The sequence below is a fragment of the Heterocephalus glaber genome, unplaced genomic scaffold, assembly GCF_053883595.1.
Source record: "Heterocephalus glaber isolate CG9 unplaced genomic scaffold, H.glaber_assembly_v1.0 deba00001871, whole genome shotgun sequence".
NCBI classification, from domain to species: Eukaryota; Metazoa; Chordata; class Mammalia; order Rodentia; family Bathyergidae; genus Heterocephalus; species Heterocephalus glaber.
In genome coordinates this window covers 118,355-132,311 of record NW_028258509.1, presented here as the reverse complement: position 1 = coordinate 132,311, position 13,957 = coordinate 118,355, and the positions used below count along the sequence as shown (strand labels likewise).

At 39.1% G+C, this 13,957-nt stretch overlaps 1 protein-coding gene and 1 long non-coding RNA gene across 9 annotated transcripts in view; one reads left to right on the top strand and one right to left on the bottom strand.

The window, feature by feature from the left end:
- LOC147820469 (chromosome-associated kinesin KIF4A-like) overlaps positions 1–13,957 on the top strand; it is a 111,789-nt gene that overhangs the window by 95,791 nt on the left and 2,041 nt on the right. For 3 of the 8 annotated variants that reach the window (XM_087204176.1, XM_087204174.1, XM_087204179.1), the window contains 6 exons: positions 1,085–1,255; positions 1,630–1,737; positions 2,908–2,985; positions 3,344–3,442; positions 4,185–4,367; positions 12,800–12,916. In XM_087204176.1, coding sequence (XP_087060302.1) covers positions 1,085–1,255; positions 1,630–1,737; positions 2,908–2,985; positions 3,344–3,442; positions 4,185–4,367; positions 12,800–12,916 — 756 coding nt within the window. The remainder of the gene's footprint in view (positions 1–1,084; positions 1,256–1,629; positions 1,738–2,907; positions 2,986–3,343; positions 3,443–4,184; positions 4,368–12,799; positions 12,917–13,957) is intronic. The other 5 variants (XM_013068457.3, XM_087204177.1, XM_087204175.1 and 2 more) reach the window with 4 other exon arrangements.
- Positions 4,796–13,957, bottom strand: part of LOC147820468 (uncharacterized) — a 32,762-nt gene continuing 23,600 nt past the window's right edge. Inside the window, exon 2 of the long non-coding RNA XR_015448483.1 lies at positions 4,796–13,174. This is a non-coding gene — a long non-coding RNA (uncharacterized LOC147820468). The remainder of the gene's footprint in view (positions 13,175–13,957) is intronic.

Below are 13,957 nucleotides of genomic sequence, written 5' to 3'. Positions count from 1 at the left end.
GGTCATTGCCACTTTTCGTTACAGAAACCCCAATGGCACTAACATTAGAGTTTAGTGGTTAAATCTTGGAAGAAGCAAGTACACACCAATCACAAAAGTAATGACTCACAAATTGATACTTGTCAGGCCTGGCATATAACAAGTACTCATTACATGTTAGCTGCTGTTAACTAGGAAAAGACCAGGATGCCTTAGTAGGCTATGGTTAAATATAAACTGTTATATATTGTACTATTTTAAAGCATTGATGAAATGTATATTCAAAAAGTTTAAAAACAGTCTAGAAAAAGGAAAACTTAAGCATCTTCTGCTGTATAAAAATGTATTTTAAGGAAAAGCATCTTCACTGACTTGGAAATAATACATCATCTTACATTGTTACAGAGGAATGAAAGTTAATTACCACTGGTGATTGAGGCACTTTTCACTCAAGACAAGAATACAAACTGCTCAAATTCACAAGTTCAAGCAACACCACCCTTTATATGTTTTGTGTTGGCTTAACAGGCTTGTCATACTGAAAAATCTGATTGGTCTTGTGAAAATTGGTATTTATGATGTTCACCATCTAGGCTACTAGTGAATGTGAAGCTAGGCTAACACAGGATATGAATCAAGCCTAAAGAGCCAGATCTGCAGCTTCAGCTAATGTGCCTACGAGTTCTGACATGTGAACTCAGACATTCTAAGACAAGTCAGAATTGGTCATAAGGATGTGTTCTGTGAATTTCTCTTTAAAATTAAGGAAAAAGTCCTTAAATGTCAAAATATTAGAGTTGTCAGATACTATTTGTATTAGGTTTATTCTTGTCTTGGAACAGAGCAAGAAATAAAATGTCCTTAGCCGTGACTTCCAGCCCTAGGATATATGTCTCAGTAGAAATACAGTCTCAGCCTAGGAATAGAACAGTAGTATTGTTAGTATTCAGTGTCAGAATCTCTGTGACATGAAAAAATAAAAATGAACTTTGACATGGAGGAATTTTTTGCAGGCCATTTCAAGAAAGCTGCCACTTTCCTACCTAATGAATGGGGAAAGGTGGATCATTCTTCAAGTGAATTGATCTTCTTTTATCCCACCCAGCTTGTCTCGTCCAAAATACAGGTCAGTAAGCTTGAAAGCAGCCTGAAGCAGAGCAAGGCCAGCTGTGCTGATGTGCAGAAGATGCTGTTTGAGGAACGAAATCATTTTGCTGAGATAGAGACAGAGTTGCAAGCTGAACTGGTCAGAGTGGAGCAACAGCACCAAGAGAAGGTAAAATGGCAAGCCCAGAAGCTATAGTGGAGACACAAACTACCATTGCCTTTTATTGTTGGTTTTAAAAAGTAGTGACTTCCTTCAAAAGCTATGTTGTCTTTTCCAAATTTTGCCAATTAAAAAATCTGAAACAGAGAGAAGTGACTTGTCTGAGTTTACAGCTGTCAGTGACAATGGCTCTTGGCCCTTAACTTGAGTCCCAAGATTAATGTGCTAAGAAACATTGCTGCTATGCTTACCACATCAAGCCATATGAGCAAAAGACAAGATTTACCTCTAAATCACAATGAGATAACCTGGCTTAACTAGGTTGAAATTCCTTTTTCTTCTTGCTCCTTTGATATCACCCAGTGTGTTGTGTCTTTCTGCAGGTGCTGTACCTTCTCAGCCAGCTGCAGCAAAGCCAAATGGCAGAGAAGCAGCTGGAGGAGTCAGTCAGTGGAAAGGAACAACAGCTGCTGAGCACACTGAAGTGTCAGGTATGAGAAGGAGGAAAAGGTCTCCTGAGATGGGCTTCATAGGCCTAACTGAGAATCCTGTCTCATTTATTTAGACCATTGTCCTTACAGCAGAGTTATTGCATTCTGGAGAAAGGCTTACAGTGGTAGCCTTTTTCTTTGTGGCCCAGGTTAGGGGTAATCAGAGTATAGACACATGCAGAATAACTTTGTTTTTGGTACCAGAAAAGCAGTACATACTCCATACCAGACTTTGAAAAACCTCCTGTTCTTTTGCCTCAACTCAGAGCTCTGAAGAGTTGAGGAAATAAAATCATCTAGTAGTTAGAATCCTGGAGGGATTCAACTGTATCTTTCTGAGTTTGTTCTGAGCTGAGATCTGACATGTTTATAAAATGCCTGGGGTCTGAATTCCTTCCAGAAGCTGAGAACACCACACCCTTTAGTAGCATGTTGGAGCACTATTTTAGTCCAAATTAGAATCTTTTACTTGCACAGCCAGCCTCTAGGGTTTCCTTGATACCTCCCACCTAAGACATAACCAAACTAGTTAAAGTTGTAGGTATGAATCCATTTTTTTTAAGTGCCAGGATGTTTAATCAGGCTTATTAGAATAGCAAGTAAACTGTCCAGTCTTCCTTGAGAAGGATGAATGGAAGCACCTAATAAGGCTAACCCTGTGTGGGTTTCTGAATCAGCATCCTAATGTGAATAGGGGATACAGTGGTACCTTGGTTCGTGAACTTAATTCTTTCCACAATTCTAGTTGCAAATGGAATTGGATGAGAACTGAATAAGATTTCCCCATAAGGTCAACATTGAACTTAATCATTGAATTTGATTCAGTTCTTGTCCACTTCGGTTTACTACCAGATTCGTGGAAAGAATTAAGTTCGTGGACCGAGGTACCACTATATGAGACTAGAGAATGGGAAAATAAAAAGGCGAGTTGTTGGACAGAGCCCATGAGGAATGTGGTCAAGGCTGCTGGAGAGCATTGGAATAGAAGTGGCATTCAAGGCACTTAGGAACTGGGAATAAGACATTTTTCAGAGTGCCATTCCCTGCTGTGCAAAAACCATCTGCTGCCAGCAACTTGGCAGCAGTATGTTTTCATCTATGTGAGTTATGTGGTAATCCACATGTAATGCCAAAAATAACCCTGCCTGTCAATGCACTATCTGGAAATAGGATGAAGAGCTTAAGAAGATGCAAGAAGTGTGTGAGCAAAATCAGCAGCTTCTCCGGGAGAGTGAAATAATCAAGCAGGTAATACAAGATTTCTCAACACTTAAGCCCTGAGAGACCCTGTTGCCGCCAAGGATAGTGGTTGGGAGCAGCCGTCAGTTTGGTGGCTTGGCTCTATTTTATGAGATCTGCACTAAATTTCTATGTGATACCATCTTGTGCATTTCAAAGTGGCATAAATACAAGTTTTTAAATATGCCCTTTTCTGAATTTAATACTGATTTTAGAACATGGGAATCCGTAAACGTACTCTACTCTGGTCCTGCCTCACTTTACTACAGTTTAAAATTGAGCTAGCCTAGGTCTGGAATCCTTGTTTAAGCAATGAACACTCCCAGAATCTGCCATACATTATACACTGTCTTTCCTTTTCAAACAGAAACTGACCCTCCTCCAAGTAGCCAGCGGGCAGAAACCTCATATTCCTAAGGATATCCTTCTATCTCCAGACTCTTCCTTTGAATATATCCCACCTAAGGTAAAATGCTTAGTGCCTATGATACCTTTGTATAACATAGGTTTGGGATGAGTGTACTAAAATCACTTTATAAGGGGTTAACAGTTAAAATTCCCAGTCAGATGTGGTGGCAGAAGCCTGTGATCCCAGCACTTAGGAGGCCAAAGCAGGAAGATCACCATGTGTTTAAGACCAGACTGGACAAAAAGAGAGAGAGAGAGAGAGGAAGGAAGGAGGGAAAAGAGAGGGGGGAGGAAGGAAAAAAGGAAGGAAGAAAAGAAGGAGAAAGAGACAAAATTCCCAAATTTTAGTATCTCACTAGACAGAGAGAGAGAGACAGACAAAATTCCCAAATTTTAGCATCTCAATTTTCCATGACATTCCAGATAAAACTATAGTACAATCCTAAGGAAAACAGGTATTCTTCTACAGTAGACTGACTTTTGGCCATACACAAGCATTTTGTAACACAACTGAGGAGGAGGAGGAAGAAGGGAAAAGAGCAATGTTCAACTGTCCATCCAAAGATACTTATCACATCAGGAGTCCTCCCTTCCTCCCTCAGATTGACCAGCCTCCAATTTCTGTCCCTTCAAGGAGTCTGAGGCCAAAGATCAACGCAGATTTTTTTCTAATTAATAAAGCTGAGTGGGATATATTTGAGGAGCTCTGAGAATATCACTGGCAACAGCTACTGGGAAGATATGATGCCATATGTATTTTTAAAATTTTTATTGAATAACCACTTGAAATATTTTCTTAGCCAAAACCTTCCCGTGTTAAAGAAAAGTTCCTAGAGCAAAGCATGGACATCGAGGATCTAAAATATTATTTGGAGCATTCTGTGAATGAGCAAGAAGATGGTGATGGTTATGGTAATGATGGTGACGATGAAGAATGGAAGCCATCAAAATTAATTAAGGTGCCCAGGAAGAACATCCAAGGGGTAGGAGCCAGCTCTTTAACTCTGTCACTGGTTCTTCTCATTAGTGTTCACTGTCATTGGAACAGCTTTTTGAATCCAGGAATATGCTGGCCCCAGTCCTGCAAATGACCCTCTTTGATCCTATTTAGAAGCACTGACTCCACTAAGAGGGGCTTATTGGGCCAGCTCTGAGTAGAACCTGGAGTAGACACATTGGCTGTCTGTTTTTTTAAGATCTTACTGGTCTGAATATGTAGTGTTCTATACCATTTTGTTGAAACTGATTCCAAAGTGATCATGTCAGTCCATATTTTTTATAGCACCTTACAGTTCATAAACCATTCTCATATATATAATCTTTTAATCATCACAAAAAAATCCAGGTGTATTTATCATTTGCATTTTACAAATGGACTTTAGACTCACAAGAAAGAAATAACCAAAGGTCGTAAAACCAAGTGACATTCAGGACTTGAAACAGAATATTCTAACATTGAGTCTAGTTTGTTTCCACCACATTATGGTCACATCAGTAACAACTGCAGACCAGAAGCTGAGTGGGTACTTCATCATCTTTGCCTTTTTGCTTATAAATCTAAAGGCAAACAGATTTACAGAAAAAGGTAATAAAGATCAAACACATCAAGTTAAGGCTAGTTAGCAAAAATCTGACTTTGAAGCATACTTTATTTATTTACAATGATAGTGAGCAAATATAGATGTTTTATGTTCAAATATTAACTTCCTAGGTACTACAGTTTACCACCATGACCCTACTGTGCCCTGCAGCCACATTCTACTCAAAAAGGACAGTTCACAAATTACCTTAGCTGTTTTCCTAGAAGCTTACTTGATTTGATTAGCTGATAGTATACCACATGGGAAACCAAGCCTTATGAAACCACAGCACCAGAGCAAAGGAAGCCATAAGAAATAGATGGCCATGGAGTGTTAAGTCATGTGGCCAGTCAGATTTTTCAGGAATGCATTGTACCATATACTCATGATGGGACTAAGAGCACATCCTTGGCCTCAAAAAGCTTATAATTTTGAGTGGAAGGGGTTGTTTGCTTGAGACTTTTTTCCTTTTTTTTTTGGTACCGGGAATCGAACTCAGGACCTTGCGCTTGCTAGGCAGGCAGCAGAACTACTGTGCTAAATCTCTGGCCCTTGCTTGAGATTTTTTTTAAAGATCCAGTCTCACTCTTTGCCAGCTTGGCCTCAAACCTGTGAACCTCCTGCTTCAGTCTCATGAGTAGCTATGATTATAGGTGTGTGCTAGCATACCTGGTAAGAGCTTATAATTTAATGGAAAAACAAAGCAAAGAAATCAAAGGATAGGGCCAGGGATTTAGCTCAGTGGTTCTGGTGCCTGCTTCGCAAGCACAAGGTCCCAAGTTCGATCCTGGGTACCAAAAAAAAAAAAGGAAATCAAAGGATAACTAGAACCTCAGCATATTCATCTCAGGAAGATGATTTTTTTTTTTTTTAGAGCCAAATGAAAGCTATAGTTTAAGAAGATGCCATCAGAGGAGGTGGCTATTACTACATTATAAAGTAGAAAGGAAACCACAGTCTTGGGAGCAACAGGGAGAACATTTCTAGTACAATGAATGAATAACATCTTGCAAAGACTGTAAGATGGTAGAGCACAGAGGGTTGAGACACTTAGAGAAAATGAGACAAAATGTCTGTCTTTCATTCATTTACTTGGCAAACATGAACACTCCCCTGTAGTTAAAGTGGAGAGCATGAGCTGAATGTAGATTTCAATGTCTTAGTACTGCTGCCACTACTGTTAGTTGTGCATATGAGGCAGAGTTGAGAAGCATACATAGAAACAATTGGTAGAGGGCCTAAAACCACTGGAAAGGAGTTTTCTAACTGTGAAGCAAATATGAATATATTTGTTCTTGAAGAAAAGTTTAATATATTTGTTAATATTGCTCTAACTTAAAAGGAAAATTATGGAAGTATAGTAAATATTGCAAGTAAATAATACCTGCTATCAATGTGAAATCCTAATTCTGAAACAGTAACAGTTTTTTCTTTTTAGGCCTTTTCCTAATTTTATAACTTGGGAGGTATGTACCCCTGGACTTCAAGAGGAGGAGCAAATTGGCATAAAGTCTAGTTTTTCCCTTTTAGCAACTTATGTGGATGCTATGATCTCTGTTGATCAGATTGTTGTAGATACATTAGCTATGCATGAATTCCATCTTTCTTATTATTGCTACAGCCCAGCTGAAGATGGCTGGTATTATCACTTGGTTATTGAAAAAGAGACTGTAACAGCCACATTTTCTGCTTTTACTAAGGGGATGCTAAGGGTAGGTCATGTGCAGTAGTAGAAAAAGTAGCAACTTAGAAGCCAGATAGTCATAGGTTCTGGTCATGAGTTTGCCACTCATTCTTTGGGTGACTTTGAACAAGTCACTTAACGTCCCTGAGCTTCAGATTCCTTATCTATTCAATGAAGAGAATAGACTAGAGTAGGTGATATATAGGATCCCTTCCAGTGCTAATGTCCTGAATCAAAGTAAAAGTCAAAGTTATATAAATGAGGTTTAATAATGTTACTTTTATATGGTGTTATATAGCATCTGAGAAGTTAAAAGAGGGAATATATGTAAAGAGCACCTTGTGATGGATAAAATATACAGTTATTATTATTATTAAAGCACTGTAAACATTTCACAAATACTTTCATTTGTCACCTGTGCGAGAAAAGGGAAGCAGATGTTTTTGTTTGTTCCTTACTAATGAAAGAGTGGAGATGAACTTGGATGAAGTGACTTGTCAAAGGTCATGCCAAGTATTAATTTTAGGACTAAGGCCCAGATCTCCTAATTCATAGCCTGCTTTTATCCATTTAAAATTTTTGACCAGGGCCAGGGATTTAGCTCAGTGGAACCACACCTGCCGTACAACTGCAAGGTCCTGAGTACGGGAGGGGTGGGGCGGGGGTGGGGTGTGGATCTGAGCAGATCTTATCCTTCCAAGATACAATATAACACTGAACTTAGTTCCAGAAGAATCATAGGCTCTAAAGCAGTCATTCTCAATCCCAGCTCTGCACATTGGAATCCCAAAGGAAACTTTTAAACATAGGGAACTTGGGATGCCATCTCCAGGTATTCTGATTTAATTAGTCTGTGGTAGGCCTAGTCTTTTTGAAAAGCTCCCCAAACATTTCTTATTTGCAGCCAGGGTTGAGACCACAGGCTAAAGGGAACCCCATAGGTCTTTTACCTGTGCTTTTCACTCTATGTAATGAAACCTTGAGGTGGGCACAATGTTGTGTGCCTATAATCTCAGCTACTCTGGAGGCTGAGACAGAAAGTGAGTTCAAGGCCAGCCTAGGCAACTGATCAAGACCCTGTCTCAAAATACAATACAATAAATATAATACAGTAATATGGGCTAGGAGTGTAGCTTAGTGGTAGAGAACTTACCTAATATGTGCAAGGCCCTAGATTGAATCCCCAGCACTTCAAAGAAAGGAAAAGAATCCTATTACTTTTCACCAATAGTACTGGGATATGCCAGTGGCTTGTCACCAGTTGTGATATATACACACCCCACACACATACATACATATTTGCAGTTCTGTCTGTGTCAGTTATACTCACTCTCTGACATTCAGATCTGCTTCCTAGCATGAGAGAGAATGGGATGAAGTCATAGCTCATGCACATGGCATTCATGTGACTACATCTATCATGCGTGTAATGACTATTCTGTAGTACCACAACAAGTGTTTATCTAGCCTCCACTTGCTTGAAGACTAGACTAAGAAGAAGCTCATAGTCTCACAGGGCTGCCCATTCCACTAATTGTTAGAAATTATTTAGCTGAAATGTTCTGTCCTATAATAAATCATCCCATTAATGGGTCTTGGCTATGTCAGAGCCTCATTGTTCTTCTTAACGACAGCCCTTCAGATAACTGTGCCCTCATGTTTTCCCTTTGAATAAAATAAAGAAACATGGGCAGGGTAACAGCACTTTTGAAGCATTTTGATGAATTCGTAAATGGTCAAAGGGTCATCATACCTGGGTAACATCAGTCAAGGTTCAGTGTTATCCTTGTGAGTTATCTCTAGGGCTTGTCATAGAACTGTCTTTTGCTGTGTCTTATTCAAAACAGCCAAGATTTTGTGTAAATTCATATGCCTTTCTGGAAGGCAACTTGAAAATACTATCAGAAGCCTTAAAAATGTTCCCATCATGCTTGCTTTGACAACACATATAATGAAAGAAAATACCCCTATTCTCTGACCCAGTAATTATACATCCAGGAGCTTATACTAAGGAAAAATGGTCATTGGCATGTAAATAGATCTATTCATTTAAAAAATCTTTTCTGAGTACCTATGTGTCAGTTACTGTTTCTAGGTGCTAAGAATACAACTAACAATACAGATGAGACCCTTGCCATTATGAAATACATTCTTGTGGGGAGAGACAGTAACTAGAAAAACAAAATAATTTTAGATGGTAATATAGAAAAATAAAAGAAAATACAGTGAAATTGTAAAGAATGATAGGGTAGAAAGAGAGTATTTGGGAAAGGAAGACCTGTGTAAGCCAAGATCTGAACAAAGTGAAGGAGCAAATCAGGAGAACAATCAGAGGAAGAACATTTCAGGGAAGGGGAACAGCAAATGCAAAGACCTCGAGACAGGAAAGAACTTGGTGTCTCAAGGAACAGCTGAAAAAGCCAGTGTGGCTAGTATGTGTTAAGAAGTGGGAGAGAGCAACACAAGATGAAGTCAGAGGTAGTCAGGCCAAATCAAGGCAGACCTTGTCACTCGAGGTATGGTTTAGATATTCACTACAACATGATTTATAATAGCAAACAATTCCTTTCAAAACAATCTTAATACCTAATATTAGGGGACTGGTTACATAAATTGACATGTCCACATGATGAAATGTTACAACTATTAAAATCATTTTTCACTTCCAATTTTTATAAAGAGATATATGATATCCACAGAACTAGGGGAAAAACCAGTTTCCTTTACCTTCACAACTACAAAACAAAGGTTATGGTTGTCATATGTAAAAGGCTTAAGGGTTTGAAGTTGATTGATCGTAAACTCAGTATGAATCCACAGTGTGTTTGTAAGAGTGGAAAATGTCACTATCAGGAGAATGGATAAATTGTGGCATGTTCTTAGAGTGAAAATGAAATGGAACTGCAGCTACATGTTAGCAACACATTAAGATGCTATTTAGATAAAGTTTAAACATGTGAAACACTTCCTTATATTTTTTGTAAAACTCCTTTTGGTAAAAGACATGCATAGGAGCTGGGCATGGTGGTGCACGCCTGTAATCCCTGCACTCAGGGGGCTGAGGCAGGAGGATCACTGGGAGTTCGAGGGCAGCCTGAACTACAAAGCCAGACCCTGCCTCAAAAACCAAAAAGAAAAAAAAGGGCCAGGGATTTAGCTCAGTGATGCTGCTGCCTGCCTCACAAGCTCAAGGTCCCAAGTTCAATCCCCAGTACCGAAAAAAAAAAGAAAGAAAGAAAAAGACATGCATAGGAGTGATAAATACCTAATTCAAGAGACTATTTACTCCTGGGGGACAGAGAGGCAAATGGAGTCAGGAAAGGGTAGACAAGAGACTTGAATTATATCTTTACTTTATTGAGGGGAGGAGGAGTGAGTTGGGTTTTTCTTCTTACTATTGTTGTCTGTGCTTTTGTATGCATGGAAGAAATGGTGCCCTGAAATAGGACACATTATTTCAAATACTGTATGGTCTAACTGACCTAGGGTATAATGAAATAATTGCTCCCCATGTTTTCTGAACTCCAGATTTTTGCCTGACCACGTTTGCTTTTTGATGGCCATTCACACTATTGACATCTCAAGTGCCTAGGCCCATTCTGTACACACTACTTATAAGCTAGATTTTCTCCCATATTCTATTCATGTGGCTAATTTGGGGGGAACCTAAATACCACACTCAGACATATCCCTGTTATATCTTTTCTTTCTACTTTGAACCCATAATTTCAGCCTGTCAAAATATTTTTGGATTGTGATCCTGTTGTCTTACCTATTAATCATCCTCCAAGCATTGTGCCACTGTTAGAGCTGTTAAATATTCCTACCTGGTAGACTGGTTATAACATTTCATATTTATGCTGGGTGTAGTGGTGCAAGCCTCTAATCCCAGCACTTGGGAGGCTGAAACAGGAGGATTGCTGCAAGTTTCAGGCCAGCCTGGGCTACATAGTTCAAGGACAGCTTAAGCTACATGGGGAGACCCTGTCTCAAAAAAAAAAAAAAAGATTTTGGGCTGGGGATTTAGCTCAGTGGTTCCACTGCCTGCCTTGCAAGCACAAGGACCTGAGTTCGATCCCCAGTACCAAAAATCAAAACAAAGCAAAAAAAGATTTCATATTTATATATATGAAAGTACTCTAGAAACTATAAAATATAAATGTGAGTTGGAAAGTACAGTTAGTCTAAAAAAGACATCAAGCAATTTATGCTCAATCCTTAAATATACCGAACTATACAATATGCCCAACTCACTGTTCTTCAGTTTGCTCATAAAATTGTAAAAGTAAAAAAAAAATTTGTTGTAAAAGCCTGTCAATTGCCTTGCATTATTATAATATTCCTCTCATCTATCCATTAAGTATACTGCCAGAAAAAGAAAATGGGGTTGTCTGCCATGACTTACTTTAGTAAACCTGTGGTAATTCTTTTTTTTTTTTTTTTTTTTTTGCTTCAATTCTTTTATTGGTACATTTTAGGTATACAATACGTTTACATTTATCACTGGGTGTTTGTGCCCGTACATGATGTATCTTGGTTCTTATTTTTCCCCATTCCCTGTGCTCCCTTCATCCCCTCCACCCTTCCCTATTTACAAAGACTTTGTTTCCATTTTTTCCTTTTCTTATAATTTTTCCTTTCCTTTCTTTCCTTTCCCCTTCCACTCTCACTTCCCCTACCCCTTTGGACCTTTTCTTCCTATTTCAAATTATCGATTATTCATTTTAATTGTTATTTACACTTTCAGTTTCTCACACCAAAGAAACTATTTGGTATTTACACGTGTGTCCTATTTATTTCACTTAAGACTATGTCCTCAATATGCATCCATTTAGCTATAAATGACTAGTTTCTCCTTCTTTATGGCTGAGTAGTACTCCATTTTTTATAAATACCATATCTTTTTTATCCAGTTTCCAGTTGATGGGCACTTGGGCTGTTTCCAAGCTTTCACTATTACAAACTGTGCTGCCATAAACATGGTTGCACATATATCTCTGTGGTATGATTCTTTTAATTCTTTTGGGAAGATACTCAGAAGGGGAATCGCTGGGTCAAATGGGACCTCTAGCCCTAGTTCTTTGAGGTATCTCCATACTGATTTCTACAGTGGTCGCACCAGTCTACACTCCCATCAACAATGGAGAAGGGTTCCTTTCTCCCCACACCCCCATCAGCATTGGTTATTGGTTGATTTCATGATAGCAGCCATTCTTTCTGGCGTGAGGTGGAATCTCAGTGTTGTTTTCATCTGCATCTCTCGAATGACCCGTGATGTTGAACATTTTTTCATATGTTTATTTGCTGCTTTTACTTCTTGTTCTGAGAAATGTCTGTTCATTTCAGATGCCCATTTTTGAATTGGGTCTTTAAATTTGGGGGGGTCTGATTTTTTCAGTTCTTTATATATTCTAGATAGTAGTCCTTTGTCTGAAGTACAGCTCCTAAAATTTTTTTCCCACATTGTAGGTTGTCTCTTAGCTCTGTTGGTGGTTTCTCCTGCAGTGCAGAAGCTTTTTAATAAGATGAGATCCCAGTTGTTGATTCTTTTTGCTGGTTCCTGTGCTGCTGAGGTTTTGTTCATAAAGTCTTTTCTTATGCTAGTGTCTTCAAGAGTTCTACTTAATAACTTATCTTCCAGGAAGTTTAGTATTTCTGTTTTAATATTTACATCTTTAATCCACTTCTGTCTTAGTATAGTGCATGGTGATAGATACGGGTCTAGTTTTAATCTTTGGCAGGTTGAAATCCAGTTTTTCCAACACCATTTATTAAATAGGCTATCTTTCCTCCGCTGAGGGTGGTTGGCTCCTTTGTCAAAGATGAAATGGCTCAGTATGTCTGGAGTTATTTCTGCATCTTCTAATCTATTCCACTGATCCTCGGGTCTGTTTCTTTACCAGTACCATGCTGTTTTTATCACAGTGGCTTTGTAATATAGTTTCAAGTTGGGCATTGTGATACCCCCTGCCAACCTGTGGTAATTCTTGGAGACCAATGGAGAACAAAAGGAGAGGACTGAGGACAATGACATTTGATAAAGATGATACTTTACATTTTTTCTAGAAAAGCTTGCAAATGAAGGAAAGATATTTTAAACTAATATTCTCATCCTTTCAGTAATATGTCTTCCCATAAACCTATTTTTCAGTGTTCTTGCAAGGGTTGGTGTGGGAATAAACAGTGTGGGTGCAGGAAGCAAAAGTCGGATTGTGGCCTGGCCTGCAGCTGTGGTCTCACAAAGTGTTGGAACCGCCAGCAAGGGCAGGTAGGATCAGTGCTGTTTCCTCTCACCACTTCCTTAGACCTCCCACTAGTTGCCATCCTTTTCTTCTATCTTGCACCCTGAAACCTAGAATCTCCTCTGCAGCTATTCCTACATTTTCGCTTTCCTTCTGCAGCCAGTAGAAGAGACACTTCACTCTTGGTCTTTCTTCCTTGCTGTTTGTTTGTCATCCATTCCAGGAGATTCCCAGGTATTCAGATCTCCACCGCCAGTCTTGGTGGTAAAGTTTTGGTCCAATTTCTGAGGCAGCAACAAGAACAGGAAAGCAGGCATTTACAGGCATATAAGCATACAGTATCAAACTAGTCCAAAGGCTTAGCTGGAACTGAATGAGCCACATGCTGAGGTGGCAGTTTCCAGGAAGGAAGTTAATCCTCCTGATATCTTGAGATATTAGTTATTAGCCCCTCTCCAGGGAACCAGCTGTTCCTGAACTCTAGGAAAAGACCCACAGGAACCAGGTCTTTATATTAGCCACTGTTATGAACCAAGTTAACTATAGCTATCTTTCTTGTATTGCTCCTGAGAATAACAAACTCAGGGAAACAAAACGTGCCCAGAAAAGAGCAGCACCAAGCAGATCAGATTTCTGTATTTGCCAGATACCTGCCCATCCATGGCAAAAGCTCATTGCTATAGCTGTCTATGTGAAATACAGTAATTCCACCAAGCGTAGTGTAATGATCGTTCATCATGCATTTCTTGAACATCTGCGCATAGACAGTTTTGCCATGGATCTTTTGTTAAAAAGATTTCTCAGATAAGTAAGCACCAGAGAACTAAAGTGCCAAATTAGAATTCAGGCTAAGGATCATAGAAGTGTCAGGGACCTTAAGGGTTCCCAATTTCCATGGTTTTTCAGTTTGGGTTCTAGAGTCCTATAGTTGCTTGCTATATGAGAAGGGCCTGGACAAGGGTGGGGGTGACCTGAAGCTATCCAATCTCGTTTATCCAAAGCAGCTAGCTCTTTGTTTACATATTAAGCTTCCTCTTAGCATTTCAGTTGTGAAAACCACTGGTCTA